Raw genomic sequence first — 22243 nt, forward strand, 5'->3', positions numbered from 1 at the left:
TGAGTAATGGGAGATCATTCTGAGGGAAAAATCAATAAGGGGGACCACAAGACATCCTGCTAGAAGTGTAATAAAAGTATCAGGAGATAGTAACCATTGTATTGCGGGGGGCACACCACTGTCCCCGATTCTGAGGATTGTAATAAGTGGTCATCACGCAGAATGGAGAGTGGACCTTACTAGACGTGGTCACAAGTGGGAGGAGGTAACAGACATCATGCTGGAGTGAGGTGATTGTAAAAGAGGTAATGAGGAGATCTCCAGAAACTATTTCCTGGAACTGATGAAGTGTGACACACATCTAAGAGTAAGGTAAAATGGGAAAAATAGCCAGGCATTGTGGTCCTTTCCAGCCCTAACCATATGGTTGTGTTGATTTTCACATAAGTTATTAATCTGTTACATGAAAGTCACATCATTAAGGAAGCCAAATGCTAAGCTTCAAGTCAGTGATAAGTAATGAAAAAAAAGAAAAAAAGGCAACTGAGTTGGAAGAACTGCGAAAGCAGAAGGGAGATTTAAGTTGTCTCAGATGACCTGAAAATTCTTACCTCAGAAGCTTTCTTGAAGGCGATGGGAGTTCACAAGACACTGTGCTGGGGGTCAAAACACAACGTGCTGAGGGCCTGTGAGGTTGAGAGACAGTCCTGGTAGATACTGAGGGGGTTGCAAGTCTTGGTGCTAGATGACAATGGGGACTCAACATACATTCTGAGGTTTATATCTGTATACATGAAGGTTTTTTCTTTTTTCATTGTAGCATCTCTTTCTTGATAGAAATATTGAATGAGGGTTGGAAATGACCAACTGTGGTAAATTTGAACGAGAAAGAAAAACACCCACGAGTCTGTTACACAATGTGTTCCACAACGAACAACTTACATAACTTAGGATTCATCACTATCAAAATAACTACGTATTATGTTGATTTATCATTCAATTTGTTGGCACTATACCTAATCCACAGTAAATAGGATTATCATTAACATAATATGATCTTTCTTATGAAGAATTTGGTAACAGTGTTCTATTGTCGTTTTCATGAGAAGGCTTTTCCTATTCACCAAATTGACTCGGTTCCTTGTCAGTATGAATAATACCCCAAGGTTTACTGGGGATGGTGACAATGTAGGAAGGGTCCCTCGCTTCATTCAGTGCCTTCTCAGGGGCCCTCTCCAGAACAGCCATGTGTGACATTCTGATGTGGTTGTTTTTATTTACAATAATATACATATTTTTCTGCTGCATGCATGCAACAGTGTACAATCAGACCCAACCCTCAGTGGGGTTTTCCCACACTGTTTCTCTCAAGCATGGTTGCTCTGATGGACACTGAACACTGATTTCTGAACAAAGCCTTTCCCACAGATGCCACATTTGTAGGGTTTGTCTCCAGTGTGTGTTGTCTGATGTTTATTTAAATTTGACCTGTCAGTAAAGGCCTTCCCACACTCAGCACACACGTAAGGCTTCTCTCCGGTGTGAATTCGTTGATGCACTTGGAGCTGTGATTTTTTAGTGAAAGACTTCCCACAGTCACTGCACTCGTACGGTTTCTCTCCAGTATGAATTCTATGATGTGTAATCAACTCTGACTTCTGTCGAAAGGTCTTCCCACATTCAGAACAGATGTAGGGCTTCTCTCCGGTATGAGTTTTCTGGTGCTTACTGAGATTTGACCTGCCACTAAAGGCTTTCCCACACTCGGCACACACATAGGGTTTCTCTCCTGTGTGAATTGGCTGATGCACCAGGAGCTGAGACTTAGAGGTAAAGGACTTCCCACAGTCACTGCATTCATAAGGTTTCTCTCCAGTATGAATTCTTTGATGAGTAATAAAGTTTGACTTGCGGATGAAAGCTCTTCCACACTCGGTGCATACATAGGGTTTCTCTCCTGTATGAATTTTCTGATGAACAATGAGTATTGATTTCTGGTTGAAGGCTTTCCCACATTCGTGGCATTCATACTGTCTCTCTCCAGTATGAATTTTCTGGTGTATATTGAGGTGTGACTTCTGAGTGAAGGCTTTTCCACAAGTACTGCATTCATAAGGCTTCTCCCCAGTATGGATTCTCTGATGTGTAATCAAGTCTGACCTCTGGGTGAAGGCCTTTCCACATTTGGAACATATATAAGATTTCTCTCCTGTATGAGTTTTCTGATGTGTAATGAGATTTGACCGGTTGGTAAATGCCTTCCCACATTTATTGCACATGTAGGGTTTTTCTCCTGTGTGAATTCGTTTATGAACATGCAGTTGTGACTTGGAAGTAAACAATTTCCCACAGTGACCACATTTATAAGGTTTCTCTCCAGTATGAATTATTTGATGTGCAATCAAATGTGCCTTCTGAATGAAGGCCAGTCCACATTTCATGCATACATATGATTTTTCTCCTGTATGAATTCTCTGATGCACTGTGAGTGCTGACTTCTGAGTGAAGGCTTTTCCACAGTCACTGCATTCATACGGTTTCTCTCCAGTGTGAATTCTCTGATGAATAATCAACTCTGACCTGTAGGTAAAGGCCTTCCCACACTCAGTACATATGGAAGATTTCTCTCTAATTTGGACTTTCTTATGTGTAATGAGGTTGGAATTATTGCTGAAGACCTTCCCATATTCGGTACATATATAGGGCTTCACTCTCGTGTGAACGCGTTGATGGACCTGAAGTTGTGACTTGGAAATGAAGGATTTGCCACAGTTACTGCACTCATATGGCTTCTCTCCAGTATGAATTCTTCGGTGTGCAATCAAATGAGTTTTCTGGATGAAGGCCTGTCCGCATTCAATACAGATATAGGATCTCTCGCCTGTGTGGATTTTCTGATGCATCTTGAGTGTGGACTTTTGTGTGAACGCTTTGCCACAGTCAGTGCATTCATGGTGTCTCTCTCCAGTATGAATTTTCTCATGTATACTGAGATCTGAGTTATAAGAGAAGCCTTTCCCACATTGGCTGCATTCATAGAGTTTCTCTCCGGTATGAATTCTCTGATGTCTGAAGAGAGACGACACTTGAAAAAAGGATTTTCCACATTCATTGCATTTAAAGGGTTTCTCTCTCATATGGGTTTTCTGGTGTATAATAAATTCTGGCTTCTGTACAAAAGCCTTCCCACATTCAATACATACATAGAGCTTTTCTCCCGCAAGAACTTTCAGGTGTACTTTGAGCTGTGACTTCTGGGTGAATATCTTTTCAAATTCAGCGCATTCATAAGGTTTCTCCCCGGGATAAACTTTTTGTGGTCGAGAGGATACTTGTTTATAAGTGAGGATTTTTCTACACTGATTATGGTCCCATAATTTCTCTCCTGTTGGAATACACTCATGGTTAGTATAGGAAGACATTTTATCATTTGGTAATCTTTTTAACATTCTTTGAAGCATTATTTTTATTATGACTGTATAAATCTAAATTATGCTTTAAACTATTTCCAAATGAGCCACATTGATGGGGTCTTTTGGGAGGAGAAATGATGTTTGAGTTCACATGAATTATTTTTCTACTATCCTTATAGTCATAATGCCTCTTTGTTACCAATATTTTCTTGATGAAAGCAACATCATTTTGATATTTATTTTCTCCGCTGATAGCTCTCTATTTGTCACCAATCGTCACAATTATTCTAGACTAAAATAGAATCTCACACTACTTTCATCATGCCCTTTTCTTTCAATATGGGAAGAAACCTCTTCAGAGATTCCCTGCTATAAGGTCTGAAACCTAAACTCCTCTGCTCAAATGAGAAACAGGTGATTTTAGTTCAAAGAGCAGCTAGCAGAGGCTAGAGGGTATGGTACAAATGACTCATCCAGGCTGAACACAGAGAAAAGGGTGAGGGTGAGTAACGTGAAGAGGAAGGCGGTGATAGTGTTGATAGGAAACATTCTGGAAAACAATTCAGCAGTTAGAGGAAATAAACTAGATGAACAGATAACACCATGGACAGATGTGGAAAAAGTAAGGCAAAAAACACTATATATACCACAGCATCATTCAGATAAACGAATGATCCAAACTCTTAATTCACTTACAACATGCATGAAATCAAAAATGTTTCCATCATATAAAACAGTGGCTTATGACAGGCAGAAAAATGGGTGTGGGGGAAACAGAAAAAGGAATAAATCAAAAAATAAATAAGAGAGAATCCTGACCCAGACTCATGACGATAGTGTATCTTAAACTGAGGCCTATGATTCAACTCAAACCTCATCAGGTAAACTATAAAAATAAAGCAATCAAAATCAACAACAAAAACGAACCCTGGTCAATGGGGAATCACTCAAGCACCATCAGGAAGAAAGGTCAGGAAGGGCGATTAATCATGTTAAACACAGCAGAAAGATAATCCCAAAGATTAAGTAACAGTGACCCCCAAGTCATCAGCTTATCCAGGCATGAAGGACTGGGAAGAAGTAAGAAATTTCATGGCCACTCCTCTGCAGAAAACAAAAAGAGAGGCTGATTGGACAGAAAGCTCTGAGGCATCTCAAAGTAAAAAAAAAAAAAAAAAAAAAAAAAGGAAAGAAAAAAAAGAAAAGAAAGGTGACTAGCAGTAGTGGGAGTGTGTGACAGAGTAACTTTGAAACAAAGCAGATCCGTGAATGTCGTAAGGTAAAAGAAAAATTCTAGGACTATGGGGAATGTAGGGGAAAAGAAGAATGTTAAAGAAAATGAGTATAACCAAGAAAGAAAGATCTCTTAATTCTCCTAAATAAATGAAGCAGACTGGCACATGATTCAGAATCCACAAAGCCAAAGAAGAACACAGAAGTGACAAAGGTCAGCCAGGCTCAGTGGCTCACGCCTGTAATCCCAGCACTTTGGGAGGCCGAGGCGGGTGGATCACTTGAGGTCAAGTGTTCGAGACCAACCTGGCCAACATGGTGAAACCCTGCCTCTACTAAAAATACAAAAATTAGCTGGGCATGGTGGCTGGCACACACCTGTAATCCTATCTACTTGGGTGGCTGAGGCACGAGAATCGCTTGAACCCAGTAGGTAGAATTTGCAGTGAGCTGCGATCATGCCACTGCACTCCAGACTAGACAATACAGCCCAGGCTGTGACTGAAGCTGTGACAAAAAAAAAAAAAATGACAAAAGTCATCCAGGGAGAATGCATTTAGTGATCTGAGAGGCCAAGGTGCATCAAGCAATACAAAAACATTCAGAACTTTCCAGAAAAAGCATCTTAATAGTATGCCAAGGGTGTTGGTGTTTCTCAAGACAGCTGAGATTTCCTCCCATCACCCATCTACCCGAGTCACACTCGCTTCACTCACCTGGGCAGCTTTGACGTGGCCTCTCACCCTGCAGTGCCCATGGTTCCTTTCCTTGCTCCAACATGACCACCTCTGCTTCAGGAACTTGATACCCTGTTCATGGGAAATAATAAAGGTCTGGGTCCAGCTAATTGTGTTTCAGGGCCCAGCCAATAAACTCTTATTCTTTGATGAAGATTTTTTCTTCAGAAAAGTAACCATAACTTTTCAGGGTAATATTCTGAGTGCCCTAAACAAATAAAGAATCCTAGACAAATCAAGGACAAAATCATCACCTATTTAAGATGCAGATAGCATTCATCAATGAGAATGGAAGCATTCTCAGTGAGGCCTCCTTTCAGAAATGAAGGTGACTGTGCTTACCTACTGAGAGCAGGTGGCTATAGGTCTCCAGCATCACATCCCGGTACAGATTTCTCTGAGAAGGGTCCAGGTGCCGCCATTCCTCTCTGCTGAAATCGATAGCTACATCCCTGAAGGACACTGATCCCTGTAAGGGCACATTCCTGTTCAATGTGCATAGTCAGTTCAGGGGGTTGGAGAGACTATATTTAGGAATATGGAATACGGTTCTTGTTGTTTTAAATTTACATTCTCTCTTTAAAAACTCACTCCCATTTCTCTAATACTTTATTATGAAAATTTTCAAACATACAGACAATTTAAAATAATTGTACAGTAAGAAATGTGTACCTACCACCTAGAATCTATCATTAACACTTTACTTACTTTATCATACATCTAAGCCATTCTTTTATCTATCCATCTTGCTTCTTTGTACATTTCAAAGTAAGCTGCAGATGACACCACACTTCCTCCTAATACTTCTTTTTTTTTTTTTTTTGAAACAGAGTCTCGCTCTGTTGCCCAGGCTGGAATGCAACGGCATGATCTTGGCTCACTGCAACCTCTGCCTCCCAGGTTCAAGCGATTCTCCTACCTCAGCCTCCCGAGTAGCTGGGATTACAGGAATGCGCCACCACACTCAGCTAATTTTTTTATTTATAGTAGACACAGGTTTTGCCATGTTGGCCAGGCTGGTCTTGAACTGCTGACCTCAGGTGATCCACCCGCTTCAGCCTCCCAAAATGCTGGGATTACAGGCATGAGCCACCGCGCCCAGCCTCTCCTAATACTTCAAAATGGAAAGCATGAACTAGGGTGTAAAACTTGTTAACCTTTCTTAGGTAAAATTGACATACAATTAAAAGGACCAATCTTTAATTTACCATTTAAAGTTTTGACAACTGTATACACCTGTATAATCCGGGAATTTCTAAGAAATATTTTATATATGTGCATATTAAATAGTTTTATGTATGTTGTGGAACACAGAAATCCCAACAACAATTTCTGCTATTTGTTCTCTACTACAGTCAGTCGATTACTCATTTTTCAAAACTGGCAATTGAATAAGCTGTTTTAGTTTCCTAGCAACTAGATGAATAACCTGCGATACACTTTCTGATCAGTTTAGGACGAGCCCTTATGCTAGCCCTGGGAACACAGAAATAATGTGTCCAATCTTCTAGCAACTTAAAAGACGTGGAAAATAGGCCGGGTGCGGTAGCTCACGCCTGTAATCCCAGCACTTTGGGAGGCCGAGGTGGGCGGATCACAAGGTCAAGAGATCGAGACCATCCTGGCTAACACGGTGAAACCCCATCTCTACTAAAAGTACAAAAAATTAGCCAGGCGTAGTGGCGGGTGCCTGTAGTCCCAGCTACTCGGGAGGCTGAGGCAGGAGAATGGCGTGAACCCGGGAGGTGGAGCTGGCAGTGAGCTGAGATTGCGCCACTGCATTCCAGCCTGGGCGACAAAGCAAGACTCGTCTCAAAAAAAAAAAAAAAAAAAAAAAAAAACAAGACTTTGAAAATAAATTAGAAAATAAATAAATAAATTTTTAAAAAATGAAGTTTTTTAAAAAAGAAGACATAACAAATTCATTAAGTTATTGGAAAGCAGATGCCTTATGTGGAACACACTGAGGGCCCAAAGAAACAAAGAGTACATGTTACATGAGGGAGTAAGTTTACATTCCATAGAGTTGACGAATTTAACTTGGAAGATACAAAGTGTAACCCAGAATATGGGGTGAGGGGGACAATGCCCAGAAAAGACGAGAATAAAGGGTCTAGAGATAGAAAAATACACTACAAGTTTAGGGAACAGCAAACAGGTTTATATAAATGGAGAGAAGTCTGCCTGATGTGTCAGAAAAGCAGTATAGGAAAAACAGTTTGGTCAAAGGATGGAATTTTTACTTTCAGTAATGGTAATTAAGGTAATCAGATTTATATCTAAATGTTTTTTAAAGTTCTGTATTACAGGATAACCAAACAGCTGGTGAGGAAAAGCTCTTTTTTATTTTTTCAGACAAGAGTCTCACTCTGTCACCCAGGCTGGAGTGCAGTGGTACGATCTTGGCTCACTGCAACCTCCACCTCCTGGGTTCAAGCAATTCTCTACCTCAGACTCCCGAGTAGCTGGGATTACAGGTACCTGCCACCACACCGGGCTATTTTTTGTATTTTTAATAGAGACAGGGTTTCACCATGCTGGCCAGGATGGTCTCGATCTCCTGACCTCATGATCTACCTGCCTCGGCCTCCCAAAGTGCTGGGATTACAGGTGTGAACTACTTTGCCCGGCTGGAAAAGTTCTTTATAGAATGATTCTAGCTAATAAATAAAGAAGTTAGGATAAAATTAAAATACCACCATGTATAACTACTAATGAAATAACGGGGCCAATAATCATTAATGGCTGTTGGAATGTTTCAGTTGAAAGGCTGAGGGAAGTGTACAATGGACAGATCAGTTAGTAACATCTGCATCCACGAACCAGCTCTCGTAGGCCTGCTGGCATGGCATAGTAATTAATTTCATTACACTACTCATGAAGTATTCTTGCCAAAAAATAAAATCCAAACCCCTATCTCACCAAGCCTCCAGATCTAACAAGCTATTCACAGGAATGGGAGGGAGAGTGAAACATACTGAACAATATGAAGACCAAGACATCAGCTAAATTCAGAAGGTAGCAAATGACCCACTTCTTCAAAAAATTAATTACAAGAGAATGGACATGGAAGGGAATATTTTCTTTATTAATAGAGACTTAAGAGCCATACTAACTGAATGCGACTTGTGGACTTTCGCTCCTAATTAAAATGAACCAATCTTAAAAACATATTTATGACAATTTAGAGAAATGCAAATGGTGGGTATTAGATGGTATCAAGGAATTACTGTTATTTTGTTGTGTGACATTAGCTTCCTGGTTATGCTAAAGAAAAAAGAAAAAAGGAATTCATATCTCTTTGAGACATGTATCAAGGCATTTTTAGACAAAACATGTTTTTCTTAGATTTGCTTTAAAATAATCTAGCTGCTGAATGGGAGGTGGTTTCAGATGAAGTAAGAATGGCAGAATGGGCCAGGTGTGGGGGCTCATGCCTGTAGTCCCAGCACTTTGGGAGGCCAAGGCAAGTGGATTGCTTGAGGTCAGGGGTTTGAGACCAGCCTGTTGGAGAAACCTCATCTCTACCAAAAAATACAAAAATTAGCTGGGTATGGTGGCAAACACCTGTAATCCCAGCTACCCAGGAGGCTGAGGCACGAGAATCACTTGAACCCAGGAGGCTGAGGCTCGAGAATCACTTGAATCCAGGAGGTGGAGATTACAGTAAGCTGAGGTCGTGCCACTGCACTCCAGCCTGGGCAACAGAGCAAGACTCCAACTCAAAAAAAAAAAAGGGCAGAATGTTGATAACGACTGAAACTGGGTGACAGGGACAATCAGTGAAAGGAATCTTTATACTATTATCTTTACTTTTGCATATATTTAATTTTTTTCATAACAAAATGCTTATTGAAAACAAAATACATGATCCTCCAAATTAAAAAAATCTAACTTGGAATTGCACAATTAAAGGAATGTCTATTACCACATGGAGCTATATACATTTAAAGAAAGTATACTAGAGACTTGAATATCCCTCCCTCACCTTAGCAATTTATCAAAATACTAGACAGGACATCATCAAGGTTATAGAAAAGGCAGCTGCAACAAACAACAGTAGAATGCACATTCTTTTCAAGCACCCATAGAAAAGTGAGCATGATAAACCATATCCTAGGCTGTGAAACAAACCTCAACAAGTTTATAAGAATTAAAACAATACAAAGTATGTTCCACAAGGGAATCAAACAAAAATTAATACCAGAAACAAAACAGAGAAAATCGCCAAGCAAATGAATAAATAACAAATAAAAACAACCTTGAAAACTCACAAAATATTTGAAAATTGTCGGGCGCGGTGGCTCACGCCTGTAATCCTAGCACTTTGGGAGGCCAAGACGGGCGGATCACGAGCTCAGGAGATCGAGACCATCCTGGCTAACACGGTGAAACCCCGTCTCTACTAAAAAAATACAAAAAAAAACTAGCCGGGCGAGTTGGCAGGCGCCTGTAGTCCCAGCTACTCCGGAGGCTGAGGCAGGAGAATGGCGTGAACCCGGGAGGCGCAGCTTGCAGTGAGCCGAGATCCGGTCACTGCACTCCAGCCTGGGAGACAGAGCGAGACTCCGTCTCAAAAAAAAAAAAAAAAAATATATTTGAAAATTAATAGCACTCTTCTTTAATGACCCACAGGTCAAAGAAGACATCACCAAAATAATATTTAAAATACATAGAGTTCTATGTATAGACAGTAAAAACACAACCTATCAAAATCTGTGGGATGCAGGCAAAGCAAGGCTGAGAGGGAAATTTATAGTATTAAAGGATTACATTAGAAAGGGAAAAAGCTACAAATCAATAATGTATGCTTCTACCTCCAAAAACTAGAAAAAGAGGCCAGGCATGGTGGCTCACTCCTGTAATCCCAACACTTTGGGAGGCCGAAGTGGGAGGATTGCTTGAGCCCAGGAGTTCAAGATCAGCCTGGGAAACATGGCAAAACCCCATGTCGATCAATAATACAAAAATTAGCCAGGTGTAGTAGTGCGTGCTTGTGGTCCCAGCTATTTAGGAGGCTAAGGCAGGAGAATCACTTGAGCCTGGGAGGGCAGAGGATGCAGTGAGCCGAGATGGCGCCACTGCACTCCAACCTGGGCACCAGAGCCAGACCCTGTCTCAAAAATAAATAAATAAATAATAAACTAGAAAAAGAAGAGCAAAAGAACTCAAAAGCAAGCAGAAGGAACTAAATAATAAAAAGTAGAAATCAATAAAACTGAAAACAAAAGATAGAAAAATCATTGTAACACAAAACAGATAATAAAACCGACAAATTCATTGATTGGTCTATTAGTCAACCAGACCGGCAAAGATAAAAAGACATCAATATTAGTAATAAAACAGTAAATATCTTTATAGATGTAGCAACCATTTAAAATACAATGAGAAGGCTGGGTGTAGTGGCTCAAGTCTGTAATCCCAGCACTTTGGGAGGCCAAGGTGGGTGGATCACAAGGTCAGGAGATGGAGACCATCCTGGCTAACACAGTGAAACCCTGTCTCTACTAAAAAAAAATACAAATAATTAGCCAGGTGTGATGGCGGATGCCTGTAGTCCCAGTTACTGGGGAGGCTAAGGCAGGAGAATGGCATGAACCTGGGAGGCAGAGCTTGCAGTGAGCCGAGGTCGCGCCACTGCACTCCAGCCTGGGCGACACAGAGAGACTCCGTCTCAAAAAACTAACTAAATAACTAACTAAATAAATAAATAAATAAAACAAAATACAATGAGAAAAATAAACACTCCAAGCTAATAAATCCAATAACTTAGAAAAAATAAGCCAATTCCTCAAACATCACAAACTACCAAAACTCAAACCTTTGAAAATGGATAAGATGAACATCTTATAACCATTACATTAAGTTAAATTTATAATTTAAAAGTTCCTGAAAAAGAAATCTCTAAGCCAGATAGTTTTGCCAGATAATTCTTCTTTTTTTTATTCTTTTTAATTTTATTTATTTTTTCTTTTTGGGACACGATCTTGCTCTGTCATCCAGGCTGAAGAGCAGTGGTGTGACCATAGCTCACTGCAGCCTCGAACTCCTGGGCTCAAGCGATCCTCCTGCCTCAGCCTCCTGAGTAGCTGAGTCTACAGGCACATGCCAGCATACCCAGCTTTTACCAGAGAATTTATCGAACTTATAAAGAAGAATGTGTCACTTTTACATAATCTCTTCCAGAAAAGAGAAGAAACACTTCCAAACTAATATATATATATATATATATGTGTGTGTGTGTGTGTGTGTGTGTGTATATATGGTTTTTTGTTTGTTTTTGTTTTTGTTTTTTTAAGACGGAGTCTTGCTCTGTCGCCCAGGCTGAAGTGCAGTGGTGCGAACTCGGTTCACTGCAAGTTCCGCCTCCCAGGTTCATGCCATTCTCCTGCCTCAGCCTCCGGAGTAGCTGGGACTACAGGTGCCCACCACCACGCCCAGCTAATTTTTTGCATTTGTAGTAGAGATGGGGTTTCACCATGTTAGCCAGGATGGTCTCAATCTCCTGACCTCGTGATCCGCCTGCCTCGGCCTCCCGAAGTGCTGAGATTATAGGCGTGAGCCACCGTGCCCAGCCCCAAACTAATATTCTTAAGTCTGGTATCACTCCAATGTCAAAATCAGACAAACACAGTAACAACAACAACAACAAAAAAACCACACACACACACACAAAAAAAAAACCTAATATCTCTCATGAATTTAAATACAAACATTCCCAACAAAATGTCAGCAAATTGAATTCAAGAATCAGTAAAAAGTATCATGTACCACAATAAACTGGAATTTATGGGGGAACTCTTTGTACTGTATTTTCTAACTCCTTATGTATCTATAATAATTTCAAAATTAAAAATTGAAATATATATATTACTTAAAGAAAGATTATTTTCAAAACATACATAACATTTGGGAATAGACAAGACTGGAAGATCAGAGACTCATTGCACAATTGATGAGACAGAATATAAATTGTAGTTGACCCTGAAACAACACAGGTTTGAACTGTGCAAGTCCACAGACACATGAATTTTTTTCAATAAAAGTTACACAGTGTGCATGCCTCTCCTGCCTCCCCTTCCACCTTCTCCACCTCTTCCACGTCTGCCACCTGAGCCTGCAAAACCAAACCTTCCTTTTCCTCCTACTCCTCAGTCTGCTCAATGTGAAGATGACAAAGATAAAAACCTTTACGATTATCCACTTTCGCTTCATGAATATTCAATATAAATATCTTCCTTTTGACTTTCTTAATAACATTTTTCCTCTGGCTCACTTTTTTCTAAGAAAGAAAAAGTCATATGTATGAGCAGGTCTCTGAATTCAGGAGAGGGCATGAACACAAAGGAAGAACTTGGAGAGAGAAATGTATTAAAGATACTTGTGATCATTAATATCTGAAAGTATTATTATTTTTTTTTGAGATGGAGGCTCGCTCTGTCACCCAGGCTGCAGTGCAGTGGCGCAGTCTCGGCTCACTGCAACCCCTGCCTCCCAGGTTCAAGCGATTCTCCTGCCTCAGCCTCCAGAATAGCTGGGACTACAGGTGCCAGCCACTATGCCTGGCTAATTTTTCTATTTTTAGTTGAGATGGCGTTTCACCATGTTGGCAAGGCTGGTCTTGAACTCCTGACCTCAGGTCATCCACCCATCTGGGCCTCCCAAAGTGATGGGATTACAGGCGTTAGCCACCACACCCAGCCTAAAAGTATGATTCTTAAAAGCCACTTTTAAAATTTATTCATTTAATTGTTTTCATAGATCACAATTTGTTTCTTTGTGATGTGTGTTGATTCTGTTTATGAGGCTTAGAACATCTCCATTTATTAAAAGGAAGGCTTATACACTGTTGGTGGGAGTGTAAATTAGTTCAGGCCTTGTGGAAGACAGTGTGGTGACTCCTCAAAGACCTAAAGACAGAAATACCATTTGACCCAGCAATCCTGTCACTGGGTATATACCCAAAGGAATATAAATCATTGTATTATAAAGACACATACCCACACATGTTCTCTGCAGCAGTATTCACAACAGCAAAGACACAGAATCAACCTAAATGCCCATCAGTGATAAACTGGATAAAGAAAATGTAGTGTATATATATACACCATGGAATACTATGCAGCCATAAAAGAGAATGAGATCATGTATTTTGCAGGAACGTGGATGGAGCTGGAGGTGATAATCCTTAGCAAACTAACACAGGAACAGAAACCAAATACCACATGTTCTCACTTATAAGTGGGAGCTAAATGATGAGAACACATGGACACAAAGAGGGGAACAACACACACTGGGGCCTTTTGGAAGGTGGAGGGTGAAAGGAGGAAAAGGATCAGAAAAAATAACTAATTGGTACTAGGCTTAATACCCGGGTGATGAAAGTCTATACAATAAACCCCCATGATACAAGTTAACCTATGTAAAAAACCTGCCCTTGTACCTATACACTTAAAAGTTAAAACAAAAAGTTTCCTATATACCTGAAATGAATATGCATGCTCTAATCTTCTCTTCGTCACACACTTGCATATTCATACCCTACACACACTGAACCCCCAGACCCCAAAACTCATGTCATCAAAAAATGTAATGGGGAATCAAGACAATGTCATGTTAGCCTGGAATGGAGTTTTGACACCTCACCAAATGATCTTACACAAACAGTTTGTCAGGAAGAAATCTCCTCATTCAAAGATAATAAACATCTGACGTACAAAGATGCTATGAGTAAAAAAAAAGAGGAGATTAAGAGGATTACACTAGAAATAAATTGACATACAACAGAAGAAATCATATCCTCCATGAATTCAAGGAATTCACTAAAACAATTAACTACTTATGGAAAAACAGACTAAGAAGATAGTGATATAAATTTCTGAAAAATAAATGAACAGAACTCAGTTAAAAAAAAAAAAGGCAACACAAAAATAAAAGTCTCCCTAAAAAAAAAATAAAAAGACCCTGCAAAAACAAAAGGTGGCAAAGAGCAGATTAAGACAAGTAAGCAACATGAGATGGAAATAAAGTTTTTTTTAAAAGAAAAATAGAAAAAAAAAATAAAAGGAGTTTAATAAAAACATCCAATGAACAAAAGAATACTTGAAGTGGCACTATAGAACTGTTATCATTATTCATAATACAAATTTAATAAATACTGTCTTAAAGAGTAGATTCAAATATTTAGTTCAAGAAGTTAACGTTATAAAGATGACACACACCAAAAAAAAAAAGAAATCCAAACATTCCAAATTACATGGAAGACACACAGAAACAAAGCACAAATATAGAGTATATAGTGAAAGATTTATAAAATAGCAACATCAGAAGCATGACATAAAATGCATCTTTCCAGAAAAAAAAAAAAAAAAAAAAGCACAAGAACTCCAAAGGATGACATTAAAAAAATGACCAAAGGCATATCTGGAATTGCCAATATGCAATGCAGAAAAGAAATAAGAGCCTCCACCTTAATATTAGATAGGGCTGAATTGTAGGGGAAAAAATATTAAACAAGGACACAATGTGAAATGAGTTTCAGATGCTGTATTTACTATCAGTGCACCAAACTACATAGCATCAAAATTTATAAACAAAAACTATAGGAAAAAGGCTGTAATCCCAGCACTTTGGGAGGCCAAGGCGGGCGGACCACGACATCAGGAGATAAAACCATCCTGGCTACCACAGTGAAACTCCGTCTCTACTAAAAACACAAAAATTAGCCGGCCTCGTGGCAGGCGCCTGTAGTCCCAGCTACTCGGGAGGCTGAGGCAGGAGAATGGCGTGAACCCGGGAGGCGGAGCTTGCAGTGAGCCGAGATTGCACCACTGCACTCCAGCCTGGGCAACAGAGCAAGACTCCATCTCAAAAAAAAAAAAAAGAAAAAGAAAAAGAAAAGAAAAAACCTATAGGAAAATATAGAAAGAAATACATTTGTGGTGGGAAACTTTAAATAATTTCTCTCAGTTCCATGAGACAAAGTAGAAAAAAATGAGTACTACTATAAAAACCTCATAGCTATATATCTTATTGATAAGCTATCAAATTTTTTTCAAGTGCCTATGCAACAATCCCAAAACTAAACAAAAAACAAACAAAAAAATACCCGTAATAATCTCTCTAAAAGTAAATTTCTCCAGTGCTGCAATCCTAATCTTATTAAAAGTAAAGTTTTTTGTTTTTGTTTTTGTTTTCAAGACACTGTCATCTAGGCTGGATGTAGTGGCAATGTCGTGGCTCACTGCAGCCTTGACAGGCTCACACAGTCCTCCAATCTCAGCCTCCCAAGTAGCAGGGATCACAGGCGCACTGCCACCACACTCAGTTAATTTTGGTTTTAGTTGTAGAGACAGGGTCTCACTATGTTGTGCAGGCTGGTCTCAAACTCATGGGCTCAAGCAATCCTCCCGCCTCAGTCTCCCAAAGCACTGGAATTACAAGCGTAAGCCACCACACCTGGCCAAAAGTAAAGTTAAAAAATGAAAATCTTAAAACCTAGAAGTAAAATGTGGTAAATGGTAATTAAAGATTTGGTGGGGTAGTGTTCTAGAAATTCATCCTTTTCAGCCAGGCGCGGTGGCTCACATCTGTAATCCCAGCACTTTGGGAGGCCTAGGCAGGTGGATCATGAGGTCGAAGTCGAGACCATCCTGGCCAACATGGTGAAACCCCATCTCTACTAAAAAAAATTACAAAAAACAAACCTGGCGCGGTGGCTCACGCCTGTAATCCCAGCACTTTGGGAGGCCAAGGTGGGTGGATCTCGAGGTCAGCAGATCGAGACCATCCTGACTAACATGGTGAAACCCCGTCTCTACTGAAAATACAAAACATTAGCCAAGTGCAGTGGTGGGCGCCTGTAGTCCCAGCTACTTGGGTGGCTGAGGCAGGAGAATGGCGTGAACCCAGGAGGCAGAACTTGCAGTGAGCTAAGATCCTGCCACTGCACTCCAGCCTCGGCAACAGACCGAGACTCAGTCTCAAAAAAAAAAATTAGCTGGGCATGGTGGTGCGCGCCTTTGGCCCCAGCTACTTGGGAGGCTGAGGCAGGAGAATTGCTTGAACCCAGGAGGCGGAGGTTGCAGTGAGCCAAGATCGCCTCACTGCACTCTAGCCTGACTACAGAGCAAGACTATCTCTCAAAAAAAAAAAAAAGAAAAAAGAAAAAAGAAATTCATCTTTTTCATTTAGATTTTTTTATTCATTTGCATGAGATAAATTATTTTGCTAAATTATTTTAGTACAGTTTTGCTATATACCAGAGCTTCTGATATATAGATAGCATTTTTATTGTTTTTGAGATATTTTACAATTTTAGTTCTGACTTTGACTTTGGAGTGGGTTGCTGAGAAAATAGCAGTTGTTTCACTAGTCCCAGTAAAAACCTACTAGGCTATTGTTTTCTTCTACTCTTCAATGCAGTTAGTTAACATATTTGACTTCTGAATCTATCTTCATAATTTCCAGTTCTTTCAGGCATCAAGGTTAACACTGTAAACAAAATAAAACAAAAACCAAAAGCAAGGTTGAGAATAATTTTAGCTATTATTCTTTACCCAAAACTTCAGCATAATAACCAACTGTAAAAACGCATGACCTTTCCATTATTTTTTACTGTGTTGGAAATGCTGAATCAACATTTTAATTTCTTCAAGGACTTTGAACCATTTATTCCTACCAATTATATCTATTTTTTGTAAACTTTTATCCTTTTGTTTATACTTTCATATTTTTGGCATGACTTTATATAATATTCATTTATGATTGTCTGAATCTTAGATATGGAAGTAACTGTTTCTCCTGTTTTGTTACATTCTTTTTTTTTTTTTAGTCTAACTCTGTCTTCCAGGCTGGAATGCAGTGGTAGATCTCGGCTCACTACAACCTCCGCCTCCCAGATTCAAGCGATTCTCCTGCCTCAGCCTCCCAAGTACGTGGGATTGCAGACCTGCACTAATTTTTATATTTTTAGTAGAGATAGGGTTTTGCCATGTTGGCTAGGCTGGTCTCGAACTCTTGGCCTCAAGAGATCCACCCACCTCAGCCTCCCAAAGTGTGAGCCACCATGCTGGCTCAGTCTTTTTTTTCTTTTGAGACGGAGTCTCGCTCTTGCTGTGTCGCCCAGGTTGGAGTGTAGGGGAGTGATCTCGGCTCACTACAATCTCTGCCTCCTGGGTTCAAGAGATTCTCCTGCCTCAGCCTCCTGAGTAGCTGGGACTACAGGCGTGCACCACCACACCTGGCTAATTTTTGTAGTAGAGACGGAGTTTCACCATGTTGGCTAGGATGGTCTCGGTCTCCTGACCTCATGATCCACCCACCTTGGCCTCCCAAAGTGCTGGGATTACAGGTGTGAGCCACTGTGCCCAGCCACCCAGTCTTTGATTATGTAGATATTTACTCCTTTTTCTTGATTGTTAACACATAGAAGCAACTTGTGTTTCTGTCAAACTCATACCTTAGGTTTCTTTTTTTTTCCCCAAACGTCCAGGATTCCGAAAAGAAGCAATTAAATCTATAGTTTTTCCCCTCTATCCACAGGTTAGCCTTGGCACACAAACTTAGTTTATTTATTTATAAGACAGGGTCTCACTGTGTCACCTAGACTGGAGTACAGCGGCATGATCTTAGCTCACTGCAATCTCCACCTCCCAGGCTCAATCGATCCTCCCATGTCAGCCTCCCAAGTAGCTGGGACTACAGGCCTGCACCACCACACTTGGCTAATTTTTGTATTTTGTAGAGACGGGGTTTACCATGCTGCCCAGGCTGGTCTCGCACTCATGAGCTCAAGCAATTCACCCACTTCAGCCTCCCAAAGTGCTGGGATTACAGGCATGAGCCACCACACCCAGCTTACCACACAAACTTTAAAATGCACTACTTTATCCAAATGGCTTTTTTTTTCGTTTGTTTGTTCATTTGTTTTTTGACACGGGGTCTCACTCTGTCGCCTGGGCTGGAGTGCAGTGGCACAATCTCGGCTCACTGCAACCTCTGCCTCCTGGGTTCAAGCAATTCTCCTGCCTCAGCCTCCCAAGTAGCTGGGATTACTGGTGCATGGAACCATACCCGGATAATTTTTTGTACCTTTAGTAGAGATGAGTTTCACCATGTTGGCCAGGCCGGTCTCAAACTCCTGACCTCGTGATCCACCCACCTCGGCTTCCCGAAGTGCTGGAGTTACAGGCGTGAGCCACTGCCCCAGGCCTTACTTTTTATTTCTAATTTAATGCTCTTAGAAAACAGAATCAAGGTTAGGCATGGTGGCTCATAACTGTAATCCCAGCACTTTGGGAGGCCGAGGTGCGTGGATCATGAGGTCAGGAGATGGAGACCATCCTGGCTAAAACAGTGAAACCCCATCTCTACTAAAATACAAAAAATTAGCTGGGCATGGTGGTGCACACCTGTAGTCCCAGGTACTTGGGAGGCTGAGGCAGGGGAATCGCTTGAACCTGGGAGGCCTAGGTTGCAGTGAGCTGAGATTGCGCCACTGCACTCCAGCCTGGCAACAGAGCAAGACTCCATCAAAAGAAAAAAAAAAAAAAAGAAAGAAAGAAAACAATCAGTATGATGATTTCTATTTGTCTGCCTTTAGAGTAGTGTACTAAAATGGCCAATAGTATATTTAATGATTTCTCTTTTTTTTTTTTTTTTTTTTTTTTGAGACGGAGTCTTGCTCTGTCGCCCAGGCTGGAGTGCAATGGCCGGATCTCAGCTCACTGCAAGCTCTGCCTCCCGGGTTTACGCCATTCTCCTGCCTCAGCCTCCCGAGTAGCTGGGACTACAGGCGCCCACCACATCGCCCGGCTAGTTTTTTGTATTTTTTAGTAGAGACGGGGTTTCACTGTGTTAGCCAGGATGGTCTCGATCTCCTGACCTCGTGATTCGCCCGTCTCAGCCTCCCAAAGTGCTGGGATTACAGGCTTGAGCCACCGCGCCCGGCATATTTAATGATTTCTGTTCATTTTTACTTAATGTAACTTAAGATACATTATTACTTTGATAACTTTTATTTGTATATTATTCCTTTTGTAAGTATGAACCATCCTCTTCATCACTTTAAGTGATTTTCACCTTAAATTCCTCATTCCTTTTGACCTATTCCTAAATTGCATCCCTAGCTTTCTTTTGGCTCATTCCTTTATTTTTAAATGAGGATAAAAGCAGCCCCTGACCGCTGAGAGTTAGCCTGGCACTATCAGTTAAACCTCAGTTTTGCTAGAAGCTAGCCTGGCAGGGGCCAGCTAACTCATGGTGTTCTCCATGGCGCTACACAAAAATAATCTCTTGGGGCCGGGCGCGGTGGCTCAAGCCTGTAATCCCAGCACTTTGGGAGGCCGAGACGGGTGGATCACGAGGTCAGGAGATCGAGACCATCCTGGCTAACCCGGTGAAACCCCGTCTCTACTAAAAAATACAAAAAAACTAGCCGGGCAAGGTGGCGGGCGCCTGTAGTCCCAGCTGCTCGGGAGGCTGAGGCAGGAGAATGGCGTGAACCCGGGAGGGGGAGCTTGCAGTGAGCTGAGATCCGGCCACTGCACTCCAGCCTGGGCGACAGAGCAAGACTCCGTCTCAAAAAAAAAACAAAAAACAAAAAAAAAATCTCTTGGAACACCAACAGCAAACAAGACCAATCTCTAACCACCATGGTAGAAGACAAAATCAAGAACACTCTGTCATTGTACTTGAGCACAGGCAAAAATGAAATCATCTTCAAACCACAAAAGTAAAAGTCTCCTTACTCTGCCTAAGAAAAGTGACTGCCAATTATACCTTTACCAATTACAACTTTTGCTTCAATCTACCCTTCGTATCTTCTAGATATCTTCTAGATAAAAATGATTAAGATACCCAATTATAAAATTTCCCAAAAAGAACAGAAGTACAGGTTCAGTGAAATTCAGCTAAGATTCTTATTATCTGTGACTAAAACCCTGAAATGAAATTCTACTATGACTTATACATGCAACAGAAAGACATAAGAATGTCTACTGCTACATAGTTCATAATATAATCTGTATTTTACCAAACAAATATTTAAAAAGCAATGTGTGAAAATTTAGTCTACTATGGCACCTTTTGTGAAATAGAAAAAAATGTGTAGCTGGTTTTACTTGTTTACAAAACTAAGCAATCAAAGAAAAAGAATAAAACTGGTCCTTTATGTTGAGAAACATGGGGGTAGGTGGGGAACAGAGGTAGGTCAACCACACATTCATGTTTCCCCTGAATTTGTTTCCTATAACACTTTCTTTTTTTTTTTATTTTTATTTTTGAGACAGAGTCTTGCTCTGTCGCCCAGGCTGGAGTACAGCGGCCAGATCTCAGCTCACTGCAAGCTCCGCCTCCCAGGTTCACGCCATTGTCCTGCCTCAGCCTCCTGAGTAGCTGGGACTACAGGCGCCCGTCTCCTTGCCCGGCTAGGTTTTTGTATTTTTTAGTAGAGATGGGGTTTCACCGCGTTAGCCAGGATGGTCTCGATCTCCTGACCTGGTGATCCGCCCGCCTCGGCCTCCCAAAGTGCTGGGATTACAGGTGTGAGCCACTGCGCCCAGCCTCCTATAACACTTTTCAGGGTGTGCTGCCTTTAAATATATTTCTAATGGCTTTTAATTTTTATTTTTTACTATTATTCCCATTTTACCAACAATATTTTTGAACTAAGTGTATATGTTCCCTTTCAAAAAACTAAACTTTCCTAATACACTATCACAATATCTCCAGAGGTATAAGAAATAAAATTATACTCATGAAATAAGAACAAGATGCTAATCAAAAAGAATATTTAGAAAATAAATTACAGTTATTAAAAATTAAAACGTTGAATTAAAATGTTGATACTGGTAATGAGAAACTCAAAAGAAGAGCTGGAAGGTAAATGTGACAAAGCTTCCTGAAAAAGAGAGCAGCAAAGAAACAGAAAACAGTAGAGGGAAAAAAAAAAAAGGAGAACCAATATCCAAAAAACAGATATTAAAAAAAAAAGAAAAAGAAAATATTTGTGTTTGAGGAGGCAGTTTCGGAAGAAACAGAGAAATACTTTGAAAATCCCACAGAAAAGTGACTTCTAACCAGGAAAATCTATCCACAGCCCAAAGATCAATGTAGTGTGATGACAAAATAAACAACAGTTTTTCTTGACAATGCACCTCTCCACTGTCACACAGGTGGCCTCCAGAGATGAAGACATTACCCACGTGTTGCTCATTCTCAACAGGAAGATCAAGATTTGTTTCAGGAGCAGCAGGTCTTAGAGTCCAGCTGCTTCCTGTGGCCCAGCTGCCTCCCTCAGTCATGAGGTTCTAGTGACAGATCAGAGCTTTCTACTCCTGGACTGAATTTCCACCCCCTGGGACTCCTCTTCCTCACCTCACAGGAGCTTCCATGATCCTCTGGAGCCAGGGCTGAGGATTTCTGAGATGAGGTCCAATGAGCTGGCATGGCCACACTGGGTCTCAACCCTTTTCCTCTAGGGTGTGTGAAGCTTGGCAGTCATCTGTGAACTCAAGCAGAGCTGCTCTGAAGAGGTAGGCTGGAGTCTAGAGGAAGATCTGGCCCAGGAGCTCCCCAGAGACACCCAGAAATCTGGAAAGACAATGTTCCCATAGTTAGTCATTTAATATTCACCACATAAGCACTTCCTGGATACATCAAGGTGCAGGTCCCTGAGCTAAAAACCAAAGCAGTGGTTCTCAAACAGGTATGCATTCAAGTTACGTGGAGGACCTGTTAAATGAAACACAGTTAAAAATTCTCAGCCCTACTCCACAGTTTCTGATTCAGTAGGTCAAAAGTAGAACCCAAGAAGTTTCATTTCTAACTGGTGCCCAAGAAACACTGATGCTGTCAGTACAGGGACCACACTTTGAGAAGCAGCGCTGTGGAGAACATAAAATTTAACAAAATCTGTGA

At 40.8% G+C, this 22243-nt stretch overlaps 2 protein-coding genes and 1 long non-coding RNA gene across 4 annotated transcripts in view; 1 reads left to right on the forward strand and 2 right to left on the reverse strand.

The window, feature by feature from the left end:
- Nucleotides 1-22243, forward strand: part of ZNF875 (zinc finger protein 875) — a 406705-nt gene that overhangs the window by 278603 nt on the left and 105859 nt on the right. The gene's annotated exons all lie outside the window — the stretch shown is intronic.
- The window catches only part of LOC100424957 (uncharacterized), a 28109-nt gene that overhangs the window by 3498 nt on the left and 2368 nt on the right, over nt 1-22243 (reverse strand). Inside the window, exons 2-6 of one of the 2 annotated variants that reach the window (XM_002801200.4) lie at nt 21701-21916; nt 16715-16816; nt 5666-5792; nt 5303-5395; nt 1192-3325 (exon numbers count right to left, since the gene is read on the reverse strand). In XM_002801200.4, the coding sequence (XP_002801246.1) occupies nt 1308-3325; nt 5303-5395; nt 5666-5699 (2145 nt within the window). In that variant the 5' untranslated portion in view covers nt 5700-5792; nt 16715-16816; nt 21701-21916 and the 3' untranslated portion in view covers nt 1192-1307. Of the gene's footprint in view, nt 1-551; nt 3326-5302; nt 5396-5665; nt 5793-16714; nt 16817-21700; nt 21917-22243 lie in introns of those variants that run through there. The other variant, XM_077982396.1, reaches the window with a different exon arrangement.
- Nucleotides 15860-18272, reverse strand: LOC144337464 (uncharacterized). The gene is made up of 2 exons (XR_013410628.1): nt 17700-18272; nt 15860-15926 (listed from the first exon to the last, which is right to left on the reverse strand). It is a non-coding gene; the product is annotated as an uncharacterized LOC144337464 (long non-coding RNA).

This window comes from Macaca mulatta, chromosome 19 (assembly GCF_049350105.2).
Source record: "Macaca mulatta isolate MMU2019108-1 chromosome 19, T2T-MMU8v2.0, whole genome shotgun sequence".
In the NCBI taxonomy this organism is placed as follows: domain Eukaryota; kingdom Metazoa; phylum Chordata; class Mammalia; order Primates; family Cercopithecidae; genus Macaca; species Macaca mulatta.